This window comes from Podarcis gaigeae, assembly GCF_964106915.1.
Source record: "Podarcis gaigeae genome assembly, chromosome: 14".
In the NCBI taxonomy this organism is placed as follows: domain Eukaryota; kingdom Metazoa; phylum Chordata; class Lepidosauria; order Squamata; family Lacertidae; genus Podarcis; species Podarcis gaigeae.
The window spans coordinates 8545820-8558388 of record NC_139690.1 but is presented as its reverse complement, the minus strand read 5'-3'; the positions used below and the strand labels follow the sequence as shown (position 1 = coordinate 8558388).

At 50.0% G+C, this 12569-nt stretch overlaps 1 protein-coding gene across 2 annotated transcripts in view; it reads left to right on the top strand.

Annotated features, from left to right (window-relative positions):
- The first annotated feature begins 208 nt into the window (after positions 1-208).
- Positions 209-12569, top strand: part of HCN4 (hyperpolarization activated cyclic nucleotide gated potassium channel 4) — a 132911-nt gene continuing 120550 nt past the window's right edge. For both annotated transcript variants that reach the window (XM_083712491.1, XM_083712490.1), the window contains exon 1: positions 209-1874. In XM_083712491.1, coding sequence (XP_083568617.1) covers positions 1036-1874 — 839 coding nt within the window. In that variant the 5' untranslated portion in view covers positions 209-1035. The remainder of the gene's footprint in view (positions 1875-12569) is intronic.

The window sequence follows — 12569 nt, the reverse complement described above, 5'->3', positions numbered from 1 at the left end:
TGTGTGTGTGTGTGTGAGAGAGAGAGAGAGAGAGAGAGAGAGAGAGAGAGAGAGAGAGGTGAGGATCAGGGGCTTTTGGATTTCCTTGCGCTCCCTCGTCCTTCCGCCCTCGATCCCCCGCTCCAGGCAGCAGCCGAGGCGCCCCAGCCCGCGCCCGAGACGCGCACGCCCACCCGGCGTCCGAGGCGTTGCCCTTTTAAGAAGCCCGGCTGCCAGCTCAGGTAGGCAGAGCCCATTGGCAGCGGTGGCTCCTATGGCAACCCAATCGGATCAGCTGGCTTCATGAATATTCCCAGGACCAGGAGCTGCTGCATGAGGAATCAGGGATGGCAGCAGCAGCAGCAGTGATGTAAGCGGCGCCCGGGCGCTGGATGCTGCTGCAGGTTACTCGCGCGCTCCTTGTTTATCGCGGGCCGCCGTCGAGGCCGCGGAGGGGCGAGGGGCCCTTGTGGCGCGGGGGCTGCCGGCGGCGGGGATCGCCCTCCTCGGCTCCTCAGCAGGTGTTGCTCCGTCCCTCCTCCCCGTCCGCCTCCTGATCACCCTCCTTCTCATTATTATGTCTGCTTCGCCGGAGACGCGGCTGCCCGGGCGCCTATGGAAGCCGCCGCCGCCGAGATGCAGCCGTGGCGAGCGCTGAGGAGCCGCCGGCTGGGTGTCCCGCTGCCCCGGGGGGCTGTGCAGCAGCAGCAGCAGCAGCAGCAGCAGGCGGCGGACGGAAGGGTCACCGCGGCGGCGGCTCAGAGGGACGCCAGCTAGCCAGCCCGGGGAGGGGCTCTCCGCCTGGCGCACCCCGCTGCCCTTTCGGAAGCGCTGCATCCTCGACCCGGCGCAACCCCGGGAGGACAGGAGAAGGATGGGTGGTCCTCGCTGTGGCGCTCTGGCTGCGGAGCTGAGCGAGACGCCGTTTTAGAAGCTCCTTGAGGAGGGCGCGGGTTGGGCAGGCGCGGAAGAGAGCCGAGGGGGTCCCCACCACCAGCCGCCGGCCTGCAAGCAGGTCTCCCCTGCCCTCCCCCACCTCTCCCCGAGCGCGCGGCCATGGACAGGCTGCCGCCGTCGATGCGCAAGCGATTATACAGCCTCCCGCAGCAGATCGGCCCCAAAGCGTCGATCATGGACGAGGAGGACGAAGAAGCCGGTGGAGAAGGAGGAAGAGGAGGAAGCGGCTGCAGTGGCGGCGGCTCCGACAAGGACGCCCGTCGCAAAAGCATCAAGCTGAGGCCCTTGGCGTCGGCGCCGCCAGGGGGAGCCCGGGGGCAAGGGGCAGGAGAGCCCTCGAGGCCCGGCGTCGGGGATGCGGGCGGCGGACTCCTGGAAAGCGGAGAGGCGGCGGCTGCATCGTCGGCTGCCTCGGGGGCGCCGGGCTGCCGGGGCAGCGGCAAAAGCAGCACCAACGGGGACTGCCGGCGTTTCAAGGGGAGCCTCTCGTCTCTGGCCAGCCGCCACCCGCACGACTCGGGCGAGGAGCGCCGCCTGATCAGCAGCGAAGGGGACGCGGCGTCCCCCGGCGACGAGCGCAGCCCCCCGGACCTGTCGGACACCGAGCCGGGACCTCCCGCTTCCTCGACCCCGGCGGCAGCCTCGTCCTGCTCGTCCCCGCCGGACCCTCCGCCTCCTCCCTCTGCGTCCGCCTTCGTGAAAGTGGAAGGGGGCGGGGGTCCCGACGGAGCGGGAGGGGGCGCCGACCAGATCACCCCGGACGACGAGCAGCGGCTGGGCCAGGCTGGCTTCATGCAGAGGCAGTTCGGGGCGATGCTGCAGCCGGGGGTCAACAAATTCTCCTTGAGGATGTTTGGCAGCCAAAAGGCCGTGGAGAGGGAGCAGGAAAGGGTTAAGTCCGCCGGCTTCTGGATCATCCACCCGTACAGCGATTTCAGGTAAAAAGGGGAAAGTGGGGAGGATGAAGCCCCTCCCCTATCTCCGCCTCCCCCACCCCACCCTTGCCCAGCCACAGGTAACGTTTGGCACTAAGCGATGTAGTTAGGGGGCTCTGCACTGAATGGCCGTGGAAGTCTCCCCCTCTTTAGTGCGAGCTAACGAAGTCCTACTCAGAGTAGACGGCTGCAGAAGTCACGGCGACTCTTTCCAGCGTTTGGGGTTTTGCAGTTGGCGCATCAGGTGTAAAAAACATACGCGGGAGGCGTTTCCCAGTCAAGTTGCCTTTTTGAAGTCACCGTGCAGTTGGCGCATATTAATTTTGGAGTCGGGATGCACACATTGGGTTGTATCCAACTAAGTCCCATTCAGAGCAGACCTACTGAAATGAATGGATTGGGTCCTTTCGTTTCAATGAGCCTACTTTGAGTAGGGCTAACACGGGCAGCAGCTGTGCACCCCCTTCCCTGACTTTGAATGGTCTTTCTCTGCCCCCAAACTCTTGTCCTGACAGAGACTCCATCTGCCCCAGTTTCCCCAGTTGCATAGAGGGCATCACTGGTGGAGGAGGATGAATCTCTCCTTGAAGATGCCACTAAACTTTTACATCTCAACATCCTTCGACTCTCACATTTGAAAAGCAACCTCTCCATCTTCTGGCTTCAAAATGATGGGTTGTCACCAACGTTGCTCCTGCCCTGTTGGAATGAATGGACTCAATTCACTTAGGTCTTTTAATTCCAATGGGTCTTCTCTGAGTAGGGCTTGGATACAGCCCATGATATCAGAATGAGATGTATGTGTGCAATGACTCCAAAAGGACAAGGTGATGGGGAAATTTCTACTGCCCTTATTTCTGTGCACCTGATGCACCAACTGCAAAGCCTCAAACCTTGGAGAGAGTCATTGTGACTTCTTTGAACAGATCACAGACATGCTTACTCGGAAGTAAGACCCTTGTGTTCAATTACTTCCTAATAAGGTTGCAAGAACTGTAGAATTCCCTTCTTGGGACTTGCCTGGTGGAACTCAGTGGGACATGTTTGTGAATAAACGTGTGGGATCTGGCTGCATGTGTGGATAGGACTGCAGCTGCAGAGTCATCCCGAAATCTCTCCTCCCCAGATCTCCTCCTCAGTCCCAACAGCCTGGACAGAAGGGCCTTTGGTGGCATAGCCTAGGTATTTAGCATTGCAGCATCCTGAGACAGGGATATGCGTGAATCAAAGGGTGCCTCCTTCATAGAATGAGCAATCAGTGGTGCAGTCAAGTAAATTTAGACTTTGGTCCCTCCCGCCTCCCGCTGCCATTAGCTGCTAAGCCAGCCCTGCTGCCCTTGTAGGGGTGTGCATGTTGCCCCCCCCTTCTCATTCTGCTGAGTGGGGTCCCCCTGGACCTTTGCCTCCAAATCCTGCTCTGATGGTTTCCCTGTGAAAGAGTAGAGAGATGTTGCACCCAGCAGAACGTCTCTCCAAAGGTCTAGTTTTAAAATAGACAAACCAATTAAGCCATTATTTATTTCCAAAAAAACTGTCCTTAACTCTGGGAATCAGAGAGGGAGGAGCCTTTGTTTTTGTTGAATGAATTAACTTCATAGCTAATTTCTTTCAAGTACATATTCGGTAGCAGAGAGAGGGAGGGGGGGGCTGTGCTGTCAAACGTTTCTGAATTAACTGGAGCCTGGCAAACTTTCTTCTACTAAATATGTATGTAATATGTTGCAATCAATAAGAAATGATTTAGCGCAATCAAGAGCTGGGCCTTATTATGTTGATTTTAATTACAACCGCCTTACACAATAACGTTAAGAGGAAATAAAGAGGAGAGGCGTTCAGGTTTCTGGAATTTACACTTTAGCAGGGTGGCAGTGGAAGAGATGATAAAGGTTTACAAAACGAGGCGTGATGTGGACAGAATGTTTTTCCCCCACCCCTACCCATTCTTTGCGCTGGAACACAGGGTCATCTAACAATCCTGGACTGGCAGTAAATTCAGGACAGTTTATAAATAAATTTTACAGCAAAGGAAACTGCTGTAATCCGAATCAGACCATTGGTCCATCCACCTCAGTATTCTCCAGGCATAGGTAAACTCGGCCCTCCAGATGTTTTGGGACTACAACTCCCACCATCCCTAGCTAGCAGGACCAGTGGTCGGGGATGATGGGAATTGTAGTCTCAAAACATCTGGAGGGCCAAGGTTGAGGAAACCTTGTCTATACTGACTGACAGAAGCTCTCCAGACATTCTGCATGTGGAGCGGATGCAGACCCACAGAAGGGGTGACCTGCATGTTGCCATTGGATTGCCAACTCCCATCAGTCCCATCTGGTGTGGCCAGTGATTGGAGATGATGGACACTGGTCCAACAACATCCTGAGGTCCATAGATCAGCTACCCTTGGATTAAGCAACACCAGTCCACAGCAGCTTGGGGTTAGTTTAATTTAATTATGCTCTACAAATTGGCATACATTCACACCTTTGTTGTATTGTCTGGGAGGAAATGGAGCCATTAGGAGTACAGGAACCAATGGCGAGGCTGGTGGTATCTGGTTGTGATAGCGCACACTGAAGAAAGACCCGGAAGTCTGGTTTGTTTCCCATTTAAGCTGGTGCTTGCAACTGTCCTGGCTCCCAAACCAACGGCTGACTGAAGGAGTTTTGCAGGTCACATCACAGCTTAAAGCTGGGGCGGACAACCACAAGCCCAAGGGCCAAATGTAGCCCTCCATGCATCTTTATCTGGCCCTTGAGACTTTTCCCGGGCCACGCCCCCCTCTGTAGGCCACACCCCTCCCTGGACTTGCTTTGCACCCTCTGAATGTTGTTGCCTGCCTGGAGTGTGGCCTTGAAAGTGTCCCCTGCTTGTCTGATTGGAGAGTTGTGTATGTGTGCATGTGTGCATTCATGCAACCAGATTTTGACATACATTAGCAATGCAATCCTTAAGGCAGTTTCCTTCCTATGAGGACCATCAGCAGAATGCAGCAAGGGACTGTGTGTGTTTGGCAGTAATGCTTGATACAAGTGTAGGACCATTGCCATGGTGAAGTGGTTAGGCTGATAGGCTAGGACCTGGAAAACCAGGGTTCGAATCCCCACTCAACCATGAAGCTCGCTGGGTGACCTTGGGCCAGTCATCCATTCCCAGCCTCACCTTCTCTGCAGGGTTGTTGTGGTGTGGATAAAATGGGAAAGTGGGCATAGTATGCATGCCATTTTCAGCTCCTTGGAGGTGAGGTAGGATATAAACGGAATAAATACTGAAGGAGAGACTCGTTTTAAATCAGGGCTCATTCCCTAGGAAGTGTGTGCATGTGTATAGGGGTAAGGTAAAGGAACCCCTGACCGTTAAGTCCAGTCATGGACGACTCTGGGGTTGCAGCGCTCATCTCGCTTTACTGGCCGAGGGAGCTGGCGTTTGTCCGCAGACAGCTTCTGGGTCATGTGGCCAACATGATGTAAGCCAGAGCACACGGAAATGCCGTTTACCTTCCCGCCGGAGCGGTACCTATTTATCTACTTGCACTTTGATATGCTTTCAAACTGCTAGGTTGGCAGGAGCTGGGACAGAGCAACAGGAGCTGGGACAGAGCAACCATCGACCTTCTGATCAGCAAGTCCTCGTCCTATATGTGTATAGTCCAGCCTAAAACTACTTCTCGGAAGCTTCTGCGCTTGTGAAATTTTGCAAAACTCTCAACTTTTGGTTTGTTAAGGTCTTGTCTTTTTTAGATTTAGATTTTTTTTAAAAAAAATTATTTAAAGTATGCCTAATGTGCTCACACCTTTTTGGCAGCAATTCTCAAAATAATGGGAGGAACACAATTGCGTCGTAGCAAGGAGCTAACTCATTGCATTGTAAGCGCCTTGCTTTTTTTTGCGAGTGGCATGCTTTGATGAAATGAATGGCTTCACTTTTTCAATAATCCTATGCTCCCCAAAGCGGGGGGGGGGGGGGGAGACACAGCTCAGTGGTAGAGTGTCTTTCAATCCTCTGACATCTCCCCACCCTAGAGCTGGCATTCAGAGTTACACTCCTCCTAGATATAAGAACAATAAAAAAAAAATCATATGTAGACAGTTTCATATCCAAAACAGACACAGACTGGGATGAAGGCTTAAAAGGCTTGTTGGAAAGGGATAGTCTTTAAACGGCTTGTTCTGCTGCCTCACACCTTTTTCTCCATATTTTCACTTGTTTATTACATTTATATCTCAACTTCACCTCCAAGGATCTCAGTGTGTCATGCATGGTCCTTCCGTCCCCTACGCTTTTTATCATAACAACCCTGTGAGGTAAATTAGGCTTCGAGATGGTAACCGGCTCAAGGTCATGCAGTGAGTTTCATGGCTGAGTGGGGGTTCAAACCTATCTCTCTCCAGTCCTGTTCCAACACCCTAACCCATGGGTAGGCAAACTAAGGCCCGGGTGCCGGAGCCCAATCGCCTTCTAAATCCGGCCCACAGACGGTCCAGGAATCAGTGTGTTTTTACATGAGTAGAATGTGTGCTTTTATTTAAAATGCATCTCTGGGTTATTTGTGGGGCATAAGAATTTGTTCCTCCCCCCCTTTTCAAAATATAGTCTGGCCCCCACAAGGTCTGAGGGACAGTGGACAGGGCCCTGCTGAAAAAGTTTGCTGCCCTAACCACTATGCTGCACTGCCTCTCCAGTTCTTCTCTACCTGTAGTTCTGGCCCAAAGCTATCTTTCATTGATAGCTCCAGTTCCACTCTGGAGTCCTGTAGCCCATGGCACTTCCAAGTTTTGTGCTGATCAAGGGAGCATGTTGTTTTCACAGAACTGGGACTAATAAAAGCGTAATCTTCTGGCTGCAGGGCACTCCTATGCGTGTTTACACAGAAATCAATCTGGTGGAATTCATTGGGGTCTTGCTCCCATGAAACTGTGCAGCCCTAGTCTACCTTCCTGACCATAAGTAAGGGATAAAGAACCTGTGATTCCCTTGGAGTCACTTTAAGTCCAGCTCTGGGCAGCATGGTCTAGTGGTCAGGCAGTTGAAGTCCAACTGTATTTGCAGGGTGACAGATTCCCCTTTCCTGCCTTAAGTGATGTGCTTGAATTTTGTGAGTCTCTAATGGCCTGATGCATATTTTTCCATTCCTCTAGTATTTTATTTTTTTATATTGGCATTTATAGTTATATAAACGTATGGTTCTCCTCCTATCCCTTAGCCATGTTGTAGAGCTGAGAAAGATGGATAAAATGACAAAGGGACTTCTGTGAAGCAAATATGACTAAACTGCTTGTGTAGCTCTTGAGTTTAGAAAAAAAAAGGTGACAAAACAGGATCTATAAACTTGTGCCTGGTGGTTGTGGACAGAGTGGATTTCTCTCATCTTTTCCCCGTGCAATGAAAGCTCTTGCCAGTCATTTCAGAAATCAAAAGCACAGTTTTACACAACCTGTCATTAATTTATGGAACTCATTGTGTGGCTTGGGTTGCTTTGATAGGGTGTCTGTGTTCCACAAGTTTAGGGAGCAAACAGAGCTCAATTAGACACAATAGCAAAGCCAAACATCCATATTCAGATGCACAGTGCCGTCAAGATCTGACTTCCGGAGGATAAACAGTGCTGAAGGTCTACTTTCCTCAAGCTCCTTCTGTGGGCTGCCTGGAGGAATCTGATTGGCCACTGTGAGAAACAGGAAGCTGATTTAGATGGACCATTGGTTTGATCCAGCAGGTCTCTTCTGTCCTATCCCAGAGGATAAGGATGGGCACTTACTGAAATGAATGCACAGTAAGTGCCACAGCAGTGATTACTTTCAGTCCCAGACACAGTAAAGAAGAAGAGGAGGAATTTGGACTTGATATCCTACCTTTCACTCCCCTTAAGGAGTCTCAAAGCGGCTAACAATCTCCTTCCCTTCCTCCCTGACAACAAACACTCTGTGAGGTGAGTGAGGCTGAAAGACTTCAGAGAAGTCACCCAGCAGCTGCATGTGGAGGAGTGGGGAAGCGAACCCAGTTCACCAGATTACGAGTCCACCGCTCTTAACCACTACACCATGCTGGCTCCTGCATTGTGAGTCCCTTTGCCCCATATCCACCACTTTCAGTGTTTGCTCCTTGCTCAAGAGGTGTATGAGGCTGTGGGAGAAGGAAGCAAGAGGTCACAGAATGATGTGATTTGAAACCACAGGGTGCAGCGGTGACCAGCAACTTGGATGGGTGTAAATAATAGAGAATCAGGTTATCCATGGTTGCTAGTTATCCTGGCTATGGTCCACCTTCATTCTTAGAGGCACGATTCCTCTGAGTATGAGTTGAAGATGAGTGGGAGAGGGGTCTTGAGAAGCTGCCTTTTGTCAGACTGTCTGTCCAGCTCAGTACTGCCTGTGCTTTTTTATTTCATTATAATTTTCAGTTTTATACATTTCAGTAATTTTACAATCATTTCAACATTTCAAAACTCGACATCTTTCCCCTCTTTCTGCGGTTCCTTAAATTTATTTTTAATATTTTCTGCATATCCAAATTAACTTAATTTGCTCATTTATTCATCTGCTTTAAGTATATACTCTTATAAAACCGCAGGTTATTACAACAATCCTGCCAATGTTTACAGTTTGTTTGCAAATATTCAATAAACCATTTCCATTCTTTTATAAAACGTTTGTTATCTTGGTTTCTTATTTTTCCAGTAAGTTTTGCCATTTCTGCATATTCCGTAAGTTTTTGTATCCGTTTGTCTTTTGCTGGGACTTCTTCTTCTTTCCATTTTTGGCCAAGTAACATTCTTGCTGCTGTAGTCGCCTACATGAATAAGTTTCTATACAGTTTGGGTAGTTCTGTCCCTATTATTCCCGCAGTGCTGCCTGACAGTTCCTCTCTTGGGTTTCAGGCAGTGGCTCTCTCCCAGCCTTACCTGGAAATGCCAGCGATTGAATCTGGGACCGTCTGTATGCAAAGCAGGTGCTCTAACCTTGAGCTATGGAGGTTATTCTTTTTATTGCTAGATTTTTGTACCCACCCTTCACCCTTATGCCCCGGGGCAGAGTGGAGAGAAAGAGAAATCAATACAAAAAAGAGCACCCATAAGTTTCCATATGTTCTGGTGGGACCAGAATGCTGGACTAGATGGGCTTTGGTCTGATCCAGGAGGGCTTTTCTTACATTCTTGAAGTGGGGTGCAAAAGTTGCCATTGCACAGACTCCGTTCTTCCTTCATACCGCCTAGGTCTAAGGCAGTGCACAACTCTGTTTCTCTCTCCTGTAATGCAGAGGCACAGAGGACTCCAGCTGTGTCCAGTTTGCTCCTCCTCCCCCCCCTTCACTCTGCCATGGAGAGTGGAGATAATGGGTGGGGTGGGGGTTTCAGGGGAACAGAGCTGTCCTGCCACCACCTGCCAGCTCTGCAAAGTTTCCTGGAGCCACAATTAGTTGCTGACCTGGGTTGCAAACAAAGCAGAGTTTAAAATGACCTCCAGGCTCGTTATCCTGAGCTACCGGATAAAGTAAAGGTTAGGTAGCGGATGAGGGGATGTGCCTGCTGTTTCTCTGTCTTTCATTCTAACTGACTTTCATTCTTACTAGGAGAGTCAAACCCCCCTAGTTATGCTTTCTCTCATTCTGTCTCTGGCATTTAAGATTCACATTCTTGACTTTCTCTCCTTCCCCAGTCCAGTCTTTTATGTGCAATCCTAGATTATTAAAAGGTAAAGGGACCCCTGACCGTTAGGTCCAGTAGCGGATGACTCTGGGGTTGCGGCGCTCATCTCACTTTACTGGCCGAGGGAGCCGGCGTACAGCTTCCGGGTCATGTGGCCAGCATGACTAAGCTACTTCTGGTGAACCAGAGCAGCGCATGGAAATGCCGTTTACCTTCCTGCCGCAGTGCTACCTATTTATCTACTTGCACTTTGACATGCTTTTGAACTGCTAGGTTGGCAGAAGCTGGGACCGAGCGACAGGAGCTCACCCCGTCACGGGAATTCGAACCACCGACCTTCTGATCCGCAAGCCCTAGGCTCAGTGGTTTAACCCACAGCGCCACCTGCATCCCCCTAGAACCCGCTTAATTTCCTTAGTGTTATGCATAGGCCAGTGCTGAGCCATGGGAGTATCTTGTCCTCTTCCCGGATAACAGAAAGTGGCAATAGCTTTGCTGCAGGAGAAATGATCTCACTGGGTAGTCATAGGAGCATTGCATTGCATGCAGAAGGTCCCCAAAATCTCTAGGTGGGGCAGGGAGATATCTCCTGCTTGTAACCCCAGAGAACTATAGCCAGTCGGTGCAGATAGTACTGTACTGAGCTAGATGGAGCAGTGTTCTGATTTTGTGCTCCTGTTCTCATGTCAACAACCCTGCCAAAGCCCCCATCCCTGATCGCATATGTCTTTTCTCTGTATGCTGGACTGATCTCTTTCGCAGCTGTCTGTCCCACACTTATTACAAACCAAGAGGGTTTATTGTCCTTTGGGATAAAGACATGCTAGAAAACATTAAGAATCATGAGAGGTGGGAGGAACCTTGAAGATACACTCATCCAGCTTTCTGCTTGATGCAGGACCTGCAACAGACAGCTTTCCAGCAAAAAAAAAAGTGTCCTGAGGCTGTCTGTTCCACAGCCAAAAAGCTCTTACTGCTAAGGTAGATTCTCTTACCACTAAACTGAAAACTGCTTCCTTGCTGTTTCCACACACTGGCTTTCGTCGTGCCTTCTGGAGGGACAGCAAACGAGACTGTTCTGCCTTCTGCTTTATGACCAATTGACCAGCAGTTCCAAATGAGCTTCATTGGTGTGGATAAGTTTGGTTTGATTTAATATTTATATGGGACGCGGGTGGCGCTGTGGGTTAAACCATAGAGCCTAGGACTTGCTGATCAGAAGGTCGGCGGTTCAAATCCCCACGACGGGGTGAGCTCCCGTTGCTGGGTCCCTGCTCCTGCCAACCTAGCAGTTTGAAAGCACGTCAAAGTGCAAGTAGATAAATAGGTACCGCTCCGGCGGGAAGGTAAACGGCGTTTCCATGCACTGCTCTGGTTCACCAGAAGCAGCTTAGTCATGCTGGCCACATGACCCAGAAGCTGTATACCGGCTCCCTCGGCCAATAAAGCGAGATGAGCACCGCAACCCCAGAGTCAGCCATGACTGGACCTAATGGTCAGCGGTCCCTTTACCTTTACTTTTAATATTTATATACCGCTTTTGAAACAATGAAGCAGAACTCAAAGTGGTGGCTCACAGGAGTAACCAAAGCATTAAACATCAACAAACATTACAGTCATGATAATCCTATTGAAACCATATAAATAAGGCAACAAGCAAACAAAATCATCAGACAATTTGGTTAGCTCTGTGTTTGTTTATTTTTATTTAAACCATTTTTATACTTCCTTTTGCCAAGAACGATTCCGGGGTGCTTTGCAAGTTTCAAACATTACAAATACTGACAACCTTCTCTTACAAAAATAAGAAAGAGAGAAGAGAACAGCAGAGAAAAGAGCAGTTTAAGATTGTGGAACTGCAGTTGCACCGAAATTGGACTCACTATATGCTGTGCCAAAACATAACTGGAGTCCGTTGACTCTGGCAGAGGCGTCATAGGAGGTGAGTGATGGGCATCCTTGCTTGACTTTAAAAATAAGGTTCTGCTTTAAAATGCTGGACATGATTTGCAAGTAACACTCTCTCAGCCGAGCTATGGCTTAGCATGAACAAGCAAGAATGCTGCAGAAATAGTAGCTGCTTTGTTCCTTCCCTGTTCCAGGACCTATGCCATGGTTTGGTTTAGCATTATGTGTCTTGTGGTGTGTCTCACTCTAGACAAAGTCCAGGGGAGGCAAACCACTAGCTCTGGTTCAGTAGGGCCGTTAAACCAAATTTTAGCTTGGCTACTGGTAGCACATTTGTAGCAAGTATGACTCTTTTATTGTGTGATTTCTTGTGTGTGCGTATGTGCATGACACAGGTTCCCTGGTTTACAGGTTACCAAGTGGTCTAAACCACTGAGCCTCTTGGGCTTGCTGATCAGAAGGTTGGTGGTTTGAATCTCCGCAATGGGGTGAGCGCCCGTTGCTCTCTCCCAGCTCCTGCCAACCTAGCAGTTCAAAAGCACACTAGTGCAAGTAGATAAATAGGTACTGCTGTGATGGGAAGGTAAACGATGTTTCCATGTGCTTTGGCTTATGTCACGGTGTTCCATTGTGCCAGAAGCGGTTTAGTCATGCTGGCCACATGACCTGGAAAGCAGTCTGAGGACAAACATCGGCTCCCTCGGCCTGAAAGTGAGATGAGCGCCGCAACCCCGTAGTCGCCTTTGACTGGACTTAACCATCCAGGAGTCCTTTACCTTTTACCTGTACCTTTATACAACAGGTGTAAGGAATTTTTGTTTCTCCAAATGCTGCTGAACTGCAACCCATCATCCCTGGCCATTAGCCCTGCTTGCTGGAGCTGATGGGCATATTTATTAATTTACTCCCTAATTACATTTATATCCTGCCCTTTCTGCCAAGGGAGCCCTGAGCGTTGTCGTTCAGCAACTTCTAGAGGCCAAAGGTTCCCCATACCCAATAGACCGTTTCAACCCTCCAATGGAAAAAAAGAGAAAAAAATATCAAATACTCAGCTGCTGGGTAATGCTGCATGTGAAGCAATATCGGGGCTGTAGCAGAGCCTGCTTTGAGTCGCTGTCCAGAGCATAAGTGGCTGCCTGAGAGGG